This window comes from Bos grunniens, chromosome 2, assembly GCF_055505025.1.
Source record: "Bos grunniens cultivar Pamir isolate PY7600 chromosome 2, Bosgru_T2T1.0, whole genome shotgun sequence".
NCBI classification, from domain to species: Eukaryota; Metazoa; Chordata; class Mammalia; order Artiodactyla; family Bovidae; genus Bos; species Bos grunniens.
Genome location: NC_141166.1, coordinates 74,654,825 through 74,668,268, shown reverse-complemented (window position 1 = coordinate 74,668,268; position 13,444 = coordinate 74,654,825). Strand labels below are relative to the sequence as shown.

Below are 13,444 nucleotides of genomic sequence, written 5' to 3'. Positions count from 1 at the left end.
AATTCAACAAGACTCTTTTTATCCCTGGGTTTAAGTGTCACCACTCTCTGAATCCTGTGTGTCCTAGATACAGGCCTGTATCTAAAGCCTAAAATATTCTTCTCCATGTAGCAAATGCCTACGTACCCTAAAAGGTGACTCTTCTAAGAAACTTTCCATGATTCCCACTCAGTAGAGTCAGTCACCTTTTGACCTTGATTTCCTAAGAGAACTCATCACTTAATAATTATTTACATATCCCCTCCCACAACCTCAACAGACTATAATTGAGGATAACCATTATACTTAATTACCTAATCACAGTGCCAGTCACAAAGTAGGCAATCAAAGGTTTGTTGAACGAACCAGCCTATGTTAAATCTGAAGGGGTTCCTAAAAGCCTTGTATTAAATCGACTGACACAACGGAAGAAGACAGCCCAATACACATAAAGAAACGATTCAATTCTCAACTTTCAACTATTATTCAAAGATTGTTCTTTTTTAAATTCAAGAAGCAAGCTTGACTGTGACCTTTAGGGGATGGAGGCAGGGTGTTATAACTACTAATGAAATCAAAACATTTAACGAAAAAAAGACATTCAGGCCTTCACACCACTTTACAGAGTGACTTTCACAGCTTCATCCCAGAACAGCTCAAAACAGACTCCCGAGCTCTGACAGTGTGACCCACCTTAAAAGACTCCATATCTGAGAGCAGACATGCACTTTGCATGCGCGCTCGGAGGTGAGCCCCTTCTGCCGATGTACCCAATTTAGCTAGAACCTCCGACTGCTCTTCGAGCAGATCTTCTGTCATAGGTGCTGGTTCCTGCAGAGCACAAAAGGACAAAGCTCATGAATAGCTTTTTTTTTTAGAGAAAGCAGAACTATAAAAATAGAACAAAGACAACAACTGTTTCAGCTCTAGCAGTCACAAGATATGTATTTAAAAGAATTCAAAGAAATTCTCAAGTTTTTTGGAACCTACACAAAAAAGTAATGAGTTAATAAGAATAAACATGACTTTCAGTGCTCCCCTCCCCAAAAGATAAGATCATCATGTTTCCTCTTGAGAGGAACTGGATGCACTGAACATTTTCCTCCCTACTAATGATATCTTAAAGGAAATCAACCCTGAATATTCTTTGGAAGGACTAATGCTGAAGCTCCAATAATTTGGTCACCTGATGTGAAGAGCTGACTCAATGGAAAAGACCCTGATGCTGGGCAAGACTGAGGGCAGGAGGAGAAGGAGGTGATAGAGGATGAGATGGTTGGATGGCATCATAGACTCAATAGACATGAGTTTGAGCAAACTCCAGGAGATAGTGAAGGACAGGGAAGCCTGGCATGCTGCAGTTTATGGGACTGCAAAGAGTTGAACATGACTGAGTGACTGAATACCAACAATGATAAAGAAATAAAGTCTTAAATATTTTTATGAATGTCATTATTACTTGCAACTAGACTTTTATTATAACTAGTGAAAGAAGAAAATTGATACATGTATGAAAATAAAGGTAAATGAACTGAATGCCAAGTAAAAGCCCCTAAATAACTATGTTTTATGTTGGAAGAGTTGCATTGAGTTTAGGTTCCAAATACATTGAAATTATCAGTTCCCACAAGAAGTTGGTTGTTTTTTATTTTGGGAATCAGAGACACTCTATATTTTAATGGCAACCCCAAATGTAACAGCAGCTAAGGCAACTCTAAAGGAAGAAACAACTGTAGAATCATTAAGAAAGTGATAGAAACATTTCAAAACTGCTCAGAGGGGTTGAGGAAAGTTTTCTAAGAACAGATTCCATTCAATTTTATATTTGAAATATGAAGAACTTAACAAGTCAGAGACTAACTAAACAAATTTTGCCTGCTTTGTTGTTAAAACCAGAAAACCATGAACTCTTTCATTCTTAGATAATAGGATAAGACCCAGCAGAAGTAAGTGTCTTGTCAATAAATAGATTCCTTCTAGATTTCAGGAGCTTACTATAAAGCAAGTTTTTTTCTCAGTCTCATACTACTGACATTTTAGACTGGATAATTCTCTGTTGTGGAGCCTCTTCTACACATTGTAGGATGTTTAGCAGCGTATCTCTGCTCCTGCCTATTGCAGTAGTACCTCTACCGCCTGTGTTACCTTTCCACCTCATGACAATCAGAAGTGCTTCCAGACCTTGCCAAATACCCCTGGGAGCCCAAACATAGTTCCCAGTTGAGAACCTCTGCCACAGAGATAAGTAATTTTCACAGATATCTTTCAGAAATAAAGTAGAAGAAATGTAAAGGTATAGCATTCAAAACACAGCAACAAACAGAAGACAGTAAATTTTTTTCTTGTGAAATTAACTTTTTCCCTTGTTATCATCCTCTTTTTTTTTTATTTTTAAACTTTACAAAATTTTATTAGTTTTGCCAAATATCGAAATGAATGTGCCACAGGTATACATGTGTTCCCCATCCTCATTTTTGAAACAACCCTTCAGGGGCACTTTCAAACACTGTTGGGAGAGAATATAAATCTTCCCGGACAACAATCTGGCCACCAATACATGGCAAGCATTTATGATCATGCCCTCTGACCCAATAATTCCACTTCTAAAAATATCACTGTAGCATCATTTATAACAGCATGAAAATTCAAAGAATCTGAATGTACAATATAACAGGGAAATGGGTAGATACAGGTAAAAAGGGCAAGGAAGTACTTTAACAGTGATTACCTCTGGATTATGGAATTGTGAGTTTTTGTTTTGTCTCTACAACAAACATACATCACTTTTAAGGTCACTGATACTTGGGGGTGAGTAATAACTGGTAAGGCAGCATGACAGAGTGGTTAAGAGCTTGGGCTCTAGAAGCAACATGCCTGTATTTGAATCCCAGATCTGTTACCTTGAGCAATTACCCCAGTTTTATGTGATCCACTGCTGTAAAGAACAAATTCGAGCACAAACTCAATAAACGTTTGCAATTATAGACAAAATACTTAGGTTGTATCATAAGCTTTTTACTCTACTTTCCCTATGATATCAAAATTCCTCAAATTCAAAAGTTACATGAATCTCCAATGAAGCAATATACTTAAGAGCAGACTCCCTCATTATTTCCATGAAAAGATTTTCATTGTCATTTTGCCCCCTCCCAAAGGAAAGGAAGAGACTGAAAGAGGTACTGACTACCCCTCGCACCTGGGAACTCAGATAAAATGTAAGTGAAAAACATGATCAAGAGGAATACATATGATATTATACATGTTTCAATGCCATTCTCCCAAATCATCCCACCCTGGCCCTGGCACACTGACTGGGATGACCCAGAGGGATGGTATGGGGAGGGAGGTGGGAGGGGGGTTCAGGATGGGGAACACGTGTATACCCGTGGTGGATTCATGTTGATGGATGGTAAAACCAATACAATATTGTAAAGTAATTAGCCTCCAATTAAAATAAATTTATATTAAATAAAAAATAAATTAAAAAAAAGAGGAATATAAGTGGCAAGTAGCATAAAGACTATACTTCTTCCTTTATTTTTTAAGACTTATTTTTTTCTGGCTGTGCTGGGTCTCTATTGCTGCACGTGGGCTTTCTCTAGTTACAGTGAGCGGCAGTTACTCTTAGTTGCAATGCCCTGGCTTCTCATTGCAGTGGCCTCAGCAGTTGCAGCTTGCCACTCCAGAGCCAGGGCTCAATACTTGTGGCCACATGGGCTTTGTTGCCACGTGGCATGTGGGATCCTAACTGGGCCAGGCACCAATCTGGTGTCCCTTGCATTGCAAGGTGGATTCTTAACCACCAGGGAAGCCCAGGACTATAATTCTTACATGTACCACATCTGAATATACCCAAAGCTTTCTCATGTACATGATCTCATCACTGAGAAGTGAACTGGACATTTAACATGTAGTGAAACAGTGTGGAGACAGTGTCTTGCCCAATGTCATAAAAGTAGCAAACTAAAGAGATCTAGGATATCTATCTGATGCTGACTTTGAGCGCTATTAGTTTGGTTCTAATCCACTACTTAAGAACTCCTGCTTCAAAAGATTCTCCACAACATACATGAATCTCAAAATAATTATGCTGAAAGACTTCCCACATACAAAAAAGTTACTGTAATTATACAAAATTTATATAAAATTCTAGAAAATGAAAACTAATGTATTTTTTGAGAGATAAACAAGGCTCAGAAAAGAATATAACTTGTACTAGCATTTCTAGTAATAATTGGTGGTGCCAGGCTATAAATCTAGTTCTGCTAGATTCCAAAACCTCAGTCTGTGCCACAAGACCTCAATGTCAACTGCATGCACCCTAACAAAATTAGAAAAAATAAGTACTTGGTTTCCAGTATTAGAATATTTCTGTCCTAATACTAAATGTTAGTGATGAAATATCTAAAACATAATTTACTTTTAAAACAAATAAAGAAGCAAAAAGATTAGGCCTGTCAAACAAAATTAATGTCGTAACTAACAGCCACCTCACAAAGAAACAATATGAACGAGGAAATAAAGTTAACAGAATCCATGTTTCAAATTATCAAACAAACATCCCCAATATCCCACTGCATAATTATTACAAGTGATCAACCCATTTCAGAATACGAAAACTAGTCACAAAAGCTTTTAAGTAAATCCTTGCATCCTGGGAAGCAATACTAGCCTCTTATGTCTTATATAAGAAAAAGTTCTCAGAAAATAATAGCTAAAAATGGAATGGTTATTTTGAATTAAACATGGTATCATTTACTTATCATACACTATTTCATTTAAAACTCAATGATTTTATGATTATTTCAATATGCAGGACAAACATTTGATAAAATACAACACGTGTTTATGATACAAACTCTCAGAAACTAGGAATAGGAATCTCCTTCATAAAATAAATGATACATACATCACATACACTCAAAGACTGTCACATGATTTCATTCTGAAATTAAAAAGAGGATGTCCATTATTCAACACTGTACCTGACGTCCTAGCCAGTGCAATAAGACATGAAAGACAATCAAAAAGTGCCCAGTTCAGAAAACCATAATTCACATTGTCTAGATTAACAGACAACACGATTGTGTATATAGAAAACTCTAAATAATCCACAAACTACTAGAAATAAGTGAATGTAATAAGATCGCTAGATTCAAAGTCTATATACAGCAATCAACTATTGCTATATATCAGGGAAAAAATTAAAAATTAAATTTAAAAACACCATTTACCTTATTTGAGAAATCAAAAACACTGTGACATAAACCTAATAAAAATATACAAAAACCTCTATATTAAAAACAAAAAACAGGGACTTCCCTGGTGGGCCCAGTGGTTAAGAATCTGCCTGGCAACGCAGGGGACACAGGTTCGATCCCTGGTCAGGAAACTAAGATCCCACATGCTGCAGAGCAGCTAAGTCTGTCTGACAACTACTGAGCCCACACACTGAAGTCTGCATGCTACAACCAAAGAGCCCACAAGCTGCAACCAGAGAGTCCATGTGCCACAATGAAAGATCCTGCATGAAGCCATGAAGATCTGCGTATCACAACAAAGACGACACAGTCAAATAAACCTTTTTAAAAATAACAACTAAAAAACACTGATAAGGGAAAGCAAAGGAAACATTAAATAAAATGAAAGACATTTCGTGATTATGAGACTCAATATTGTTAATATGTCAATTCTCTCCAATTCAATGCAATGCTAAATCTGATAAATTAAAATCTCAACAGGATAATTTTGTATGTGGAAATGGATAGTTTCCCAAATTTACATAAAAATGAAAAGAATAGCCAAGATAATCTTGAAGAACAAAGTCAGAAAAGTTATACTATAAGACAGAAAGATTTTTATAAAGCTACAGTAATAACAACAGTACATTACTGACACAAGGATAAACAAAGGGACTAACAGAACACTCCAGAAATAAACCAACACACATACAGTCACATGATTTATGACAAAAACATCACTGCCACTCTATGGAAAAAGGTAGGTCTTTTTAATAATGGTGTTGGAGAACAACTATACATCCTTACAGAAAAAGAGAATCTTAACCTCTTCCTCACACCAAGCACAGTCAATCTAAGATGGATCACAAGCATAAATATGATGGGCAAACCTATAAACCTTCCAGAAGGAAACACCAGAGTATCTCCAGGACCTCAGGGTAGTTAATTTCTTAATGGGACACAAAAGCAGTATCTACATTAGAAAAACATTGGTAGATCAGACTTTATTAAAATTAAGAATATCTATTCAACAAAAAGCATCATTAAGAAAGTGAATAAGCAATGCACAGACTAGGAGAAACTGTTACATATATATATATATACACACATACACACACACATATACACATATAATTAAGGACTCAGATTGAAAATATGTGAAGAATTCTTTTAAAACAATAAGAAAAAAGACAACTAACTTTGAAAAATAGGTAAAGGTCTTGAACAGGCACTTCACCAGGAAAACATCCAAATGGGCAATAAATATATGAAAATGTATTCAGTATTATTATTCATCAGAGAAATGAAAACATGAGATAGTACCAAACCACCACCAGAAAGGCAAAAATTAAAATGATTGAAATTATGAAGAGTACTGAGAAGGGAGTGGACATATGTATATCTATGGCTGATTCATGCTGATATATGGCAGAAACTAACACAATATTGTGAAACAATTATCCTCCAATTAGTGGGCCACCTGGGGCTGGTGAAGGTTCTTAAAATGGCTGGATGGAAACTTGCTCTAAAAGCCACTGACTAGATAGCTTTTGGGGAGATCATCCCCCAAAACCAGAAGGCCGTGGCTAACTCCTTGAAGTCCTGGAATAAGACCCTCACTTTCAGGTTGGCTACTCTGCCTGAGAAGCCACCTGCCATCGACTGGGCTTACTACAAGGCAAACGTGGCAAAAGCTAGCTTGGTGAATGACTTTGAGAAGAAGTTTAATGCCCTAAAGGTTCTGCTGTGCTTAGTTGCTCAGTCCAGCTCTTTGCAACCCCACGGATTGTAGCCTGCCAGACTCCTCTGTCCATGGGGATTCTCCAGGCAAGAATACTGGAGTTGCCATGCCCTCCTCCAGGGGAGCTTCCCAACCCAGGGATAGAACTCAGGTCTCCAGCATTGCACATGGACTCTTTACCCACTGAGCTCCCAGGGAAGCCCAAGAATACTGGAGTGGGTAGCCGATCCCTTCTCCAGGGGATCTTCCTGACTCAGGAATCGAACCAGGGTCTCTTGCATTGCAGGCAGATTCTTTACCAGCTGAGATACCAAGGAAGTCCAAAGGTTCCTATATCAGAGGATTAATACACTGCCCAGGTGGATGCTGAAGAAAAGAAGATGTGAAAAGCTGTGCTGAGGTTTTGTCTCTCCCAAAGACCAGGATTTAGGACTATGAGAAAGAGTTGGAGAAGATGAGGAACATAAATCCATTTGATCAGCTGACCACTAAGGACTTGAATGAAGTCTCTCCAGAAACCAAATTAGACAAGAAGTACTCCTACTGGCCTCACAAGTCAATTGAGAATTTATAAACTTGAGTCTGGGAGAAAGCTCTGGCCCTTGAATTATAAACCGTGTACATTAAAAATAATAATATAGGGAAGTTATATAACATAGTACATATAGATAGATAATGGCTATAATACTGGAGAGCACAAAATACTCATGTTCATCTTCAAAAGAAAGTTCTATTGATCATTGCTATTCTAGGATGATGAGAATTTTCTGTATCTTGATATGAGTAGTAGTTAAATGGGTATCTAAATATGAAAAAACTCAAACTAATCACTTGAAGTTCGTGCACTTTAGTTATAATTTATAATTCAATAGGTAAGTACATAGACATGTTTTTAAAATAACTAGGAGAAAACATATACAATGTATATAACAGATTATTTATATTTAAAATATAAAGGAATCATATAAATCAATAAGAATAGAACATCAACCTAAAGGAAAAATGGAATGCAACTTATAGGCTGGAAACATACTAAGAAGACGCTAAGGTTCATCAAAATCAGAGAAATACAATCTAGAACATTGAGATACCACTTCTGCCCATCATACTGGCAAAAGCTTTTATGACTGGTAATATCAGTTTTTTATAAAAAATTAAATAAAATATGAATACAAGTAACATGAGCTCAAGAAGTGTACTATATAATTTTGCTACTAAAATCCTATAGTCCCAAGACAGTGGCTAACATATACTAGGTACTCAACACATATTTATGGAAGGAAGGAAGTGTGAATACAAAGTTGGGGAGATAGTGGTATTCCCTTATTCCTATACTCATCAATGATGGGGTATAAAGTAGGTACAGCCCTTTTGAAGAGGAATTTTATATCTTATATATTTGTTTATACGGAAATTCCATTTCTCCCTTGGAGAAACACTCATATGTGAAACAGATAATACTGAAAAACAAGAATTTATACTGTAGCATGATAATAGCAATAAGCTTCAAATAACATATTATGCATTAAGAGAGGAAGAATAAAACTATGGCTCTTCCATCCTGTGGAATATTATACAGCAATTAAAGAGATGAAGTAGACCTGTATGTAATGACATGAAGAGATCTTCAAGCTTTTAGGTTAAAAAGCTACATATCAATACACAGATTTTTAAAAATCCACAAAACTGTGTATCATATGCATACGTATACATACATCAATGCATAGAAATAGGTATAGAAAACTATAATCCAAAGCAATAATAATGGTTATTTATACAGATAAGATCTGGAATTAATGGGTGGTGACTTTCACTTTTTCTAGATTGAGATTTTCACAATAAAATATACTCACTTATTACCTATGCAAAAAAAACCCCCAAAAATCCAAAAACCATTGCTCTTCCTTAGGTCTTGAGCTATTGCTATTCCACTCCCTAAGGGTATAAAATGTGTTCAAACTATATATTGAACAGATAAGAACTAATTACACAAATCAAGCGTTTTCACTTTTGTTCTTCCCACCAATATTTTTGGATTTTGTTTTTTTTAAACACCTGAAGAACAGGTCACTGTATACATGATGAAGTACTATCTACTGAAACTTCAAAACATTTCTTAGTTGCACAAATAGTAGACCTAAAAACTCCAATAGTTTATTTAGATTTCAAATCTATAGATCTTTAGACACAGACTGTTTAAAGAAGTGCCTTTATCCGAAGTAATCATCTCCTACTAGGATAAAGTTATATAAACAACAATAACAACAACAACAACAACACAACTTAAAGAACCAGTCCCCGTCCCACCTGGGTCACTGGAATGTAGAGAGGTTCTCCATTATGTAGCAGTGTGAGTTTCCCATGCTGATGGAGTCGTCCTTCTGGCTTTAAACTTGCCATTTCCTTAGGTCCTCCTTTCTTGCCACTCTCTTGTCCATTTCCCTTAAGTTCTTCAGTATCACTTAGGCATTCAAAAAACTCTTCCTCGCTGTCACTCCAAGAATCCCATGATTTTCCCACCTCTCCTTTGTCCTTATCTGTCTCTCTCAAATTATCTGGCCCCAGCTGATCTCCAGATTTTCCAGCATCCCCTGAATACGTATTAGTCACATTATCTGAAGGACTTGTCTTTCTCCCCTCATCACGTGCCTTCTTTCTTTCAATACAACAATTTAACATCTTAAGAAAAGAGAAACAAAATTATTTATTATTTTATTATTATATTTATTATTATATATGAATTGTTAGTTAGACATGCATGGGTACCAGCCATATCCTGGACAGAGTTATTCTTCCTTCCCCATCCTGGACACTGGTGATCAGAATATACCCAGAGACCCTTGCTTTTGTGGTCAAGGATCCCTAAGTTACCAGCCTTATTAGGCGAAAGCTAGACAAAAACTGCCAGCACAAGGGCACCAAGACCTAAAAGGTGACTCCAAGTAATAACCCAGGGCTCATTACACTGTGTTTGTAATAAACCAGCATTGCAGTTTTTGCCCGCCCTCTGTGGGTTTTGCTTGGGTGCTTATGGGTAAGCACCTGTGCACAAGGATACAAGTTATATAAGCTAAAGCTGTCAATCAACTTGTCAAATAACACAAGACACAGGAAGAGAATTTCCACCACTCTTAAAAACCAACCCTACCCCCACTTCAGGGCGGTTTCTGGTTTCTAGACTACCCATTCTCATCCTTTCATGACAGCTTATTTTCTCTTTGCTTAACAAAACTGCTGCTGCTTAAAACTGCTCTATATCTCTCGAATGAATTTTTTCCTTTGCAAGGACAAGGACTGAGGAAATTGCTGTTCCACCAGTGACAGTTACAGTAAAAATTTATCCACTGCCTGAGTATTTTATTTTCAGTCTCCACCCTTTCCCTGGACCTTGGTGTGAATGACAGTGACTTAAGTAACCTACAGCAGCACAATGAAAACAGCCTATAATCTATTATTATATTTAATGTCAGAATAACTTGACCTAACCACTGTCACAAATTATATACTGCCACTGGGAAATTTTTACCTGTAGCTTCTGATGCAGTAAACAGCATCTCAGATCTGGAGGTCCACTTGCTAATCTATCAAGTAAAGTAATAGAAAAAAGCTTATCAGTAGAATTGCTTCAGATATGCGTATTTTTATACTACCATATATTTAAATCACATAGATAAGAAAGCAAAACTAGACTTCTACAGATTAGGCAACTTAGATGGAGCAAATAAAATTAAAAGATCAAAATTTATTTTATTCTCCTAGTCCATAATTTACCAACAGCAAGTACAAGAGACAAAATGCAACAGCAAAGTAGTGATAGCTCTCAAGCTAACAGAAACTTAAAAAATGTAAAGCCTTGAAATCCACCCTAGGAAGTAGCTAGCATGCAGTTTTTCAAACACTACAAAGGAAGTTATACTATTCATTCAGTTCTCAATCATTATGGTAGATTCTCAATATAAAATCCATTGATCTCCACCTCTCTTTTGCTGAAGGGAGCCTGGATTTCCTCTAATCTAAATGAGGTGGTTCCCAATAATTAGCCAAGAGAGAATCCAGTTAAGTAGAGGCTGGCAAATGACTTAGGAGTAAACATTTTTGGATCAGTTACCATTTTGTATTACCAATATCATGATTCTCCTCCCTTAGTTTGAGTAGGATGGGCAAATGAACAGTAACCTATACAGTATCAATATATATGCTAAACCCTTTAAATGAAATGTCAACATAAGCTATATAAAAAATTTATAGGTAATATTTAACACCCAAACTTCTGAACTCTATAAAGATGTTTTCCCTCCAACTAAACTACTGTTAACATTTTGTTATATTTCTTTTTCATTATTTTTCTATACATATATATATTCTTTATATTTTCTAATATTCTCTATCAGCATAGTTGAAAGCACTGTATACATAACACTATAGTCTACTTTACCACAAATACTGCGATCATCTTCTATGTTAACAGGGATTCTTGGGAAAAAACTCTCCATTATAGAAATACATGATGATTTATTTAACCACTCTTTATTGAAAAAGACCCTGATGCTAGGAAAGATCTAAGGCTGGAGGAGAAGGGGACAACAGAGGATGAGATGGTCAGATGGCATCACCGACCCAATGGACATGAGTTTGAGTAGACTCCGGGAGTTGGTGATGGACAGGGAAGCCTGGCGTGCTGCAGTTCATGGGGTCACAAAGAGTCAGAGACGACTGAGCGACTGAACTAAATTAATGTCTGATAATTAGATTAACTTTTTCTTCCTATTATAGTGAACACCAATGAACAGAAATCATATCTTAAGTTTCTTACCATTTTCTTGGGGCAGATTTCCTACAAGAGGAGAATTAATGAGTCAGAAGTCAAATTTTGTGAACAAATAAAAATACTATCTCTACAATCGGGAATTGAAATTATTACCCTGGAATCAGAAAGTTGTTTTCCCATCTGAAACGCATTTCAAGAACAAATTCCTGCCAGAGATGTGCCACTCCTTTCAGTCCTCCATGGTAGAAATTGATCATACAAAGACACAAAGCCAACTTGTATGTTAAACTATCAGACGGTGCAGATTTGAACTGATTGTAGAGATTCTAAATTTAACAAAATAGAAACAAAAAAAACTTGTTACCAATATATTTACATGTATAATCAGAAACTGTGTAGGCAGAGATTTTAATACCTGAAATTAATCTATCCTAACAGCCAGGCTTTTATCAACTGTCTAAAACATTATTGCCTAAATTTTTTTTAGGCAGCTCCATGTTTTCAAGATCTCTACAAGGATCAAAAAGTGACACTACATTTTAGTAAGGCTAAAGGTACAGCTTTCAGTTTCTTCTGTGAAATCTTTAAGATATACTCTAAATTTCATGTGTTATAAAAATCTTATAATTACAAATGAATACGCACTTGCCAAAACCAAAAACATAAAATCAGAACTGTATAAACTAAAAATGAAAAGCCCTGCTTTTCCCTCTCACTTCATGAAATCACTTTCTAACAGTATTAACAATTTGATCTATCTCTACACAATTTAAACTGATTTCTCAACTTATCAAAGACTTCAAAAAGGAAAATATGAAAATTATACTTCATTTTACACATTACTTCAATTAAAGAATTTTCTACCCTCTATCTAGTTTTGAAATATAAAGAAGAATCCATTGCAAAACATAAATTTGATGACTTATGAAAAGTTTAAAGGATAGCCTATAACCATACACAGTATATTTTTTCATTATTTCCAGAAAACTTCTTTTACCCAAAATATGTATCTATGTTAACGTTCTATAGTAGGTCACTGAATGGAGGCCATAATCATCACTCAAGTTTTCCTAAGGTGATTTTTACAATAAAAAGATCCTTATTTCACAACAGAGAAAGTTTTATAGTGAATGCTAGAAAATTATCACATTTTCCTCATCCAAGTCTTTGTTAAACTGAGGAAGAGCTTAAATGACAGGTATAGAGATATAAAACTGTTTACAGTAGCCATTCTTATGAAGTAGATTTCATGACTGTTGCTAGAAATATAGCAAAATCCCTAGAAATTCAATGCATTTTAAATATTTAACATTAACTTACATATTCTTCACTCTCTAGTGGAGGATTACTATTGTCTGTTGAAGAAGTCCCATCTAATGGTTTCTCAGAAGCAGCATCAGGGAATAAGAACTTATGGGAAAGAAAGAAAATAATCACATTTTCAATGAAATTTCTTACTTTGCAGACTTTTGTAACTTTTATAAACACCATTTGACATTTTAATGCTTATGGTTTTAAAACAATGAGAATGCTCTTACTGTATCAGCCAGTTGGTTCTACACTATCTCAAATATTTTCTATTTTTCTCCAAAAAACAGAGTGACTAGTCAATTTTAAAATCAGATTTTTCTTAAATGTAACCACAAGGTTCTGTTAATTGTTTAATTCACAGAATGCAAAACCAGAATCTGTATACCATGATTTCAGGCTCATCCA

At 35.7% G+C, this 13,444-nt stretch overlaps 1 protein-coding gene and 1 pseudogene across 4 annotated transcripts in view; one reads left to right on the top strand and one right to left on the bottom strand.

Annotated features, from left to right (window-relative positions):
• RAB3GAP1 (RAB3 GTPase activating protein catalytic subunit 1) overlaps window positions 1-13,444 on the bottom strand; it is a 110,961-nt gene that overhangs the window by 14,363 nt on the left and 83,154 nt on the right. For 3 of the 4 annotated variants that reach the window (XM_086351118.1, XM_086351088.1, XM_086351096.1), the window contains exons 14-18: window positions 13,049-13,138; window positions 11,882-12,054; window positions 10,487-10,541; window positions 9,268-9,639; window positions 673-810 (exon numbers count right to left, since the gene is read on the bottom strand). In XM_086351118.1, the coding sequence (XP_086207244.1) occupies window positions 673-810; window positions 9,268-9,639; window positions 10,487-10,541; window positions 11,882-12,054; window positions 13,049-13,138 (828 nt within the window). Of the gene's footprint in view, window positions 1-672; window positions 811-9,267; window positions 9,640-10,486; window positions 10,542-11,754; window positions 11,795-11,881; window positions 12,055-13,048; window positions 13,139-13,444 lie in introns of those variants that run through there. The other variant, XM_086351107.1, reaches the window with a different exon arrangement.
• Window positions 6,724-7,567, top strand: LOC147378243 (ATP synthase peripheral stalk subunit d, mitochondrial-like; annotated as a pseudogene).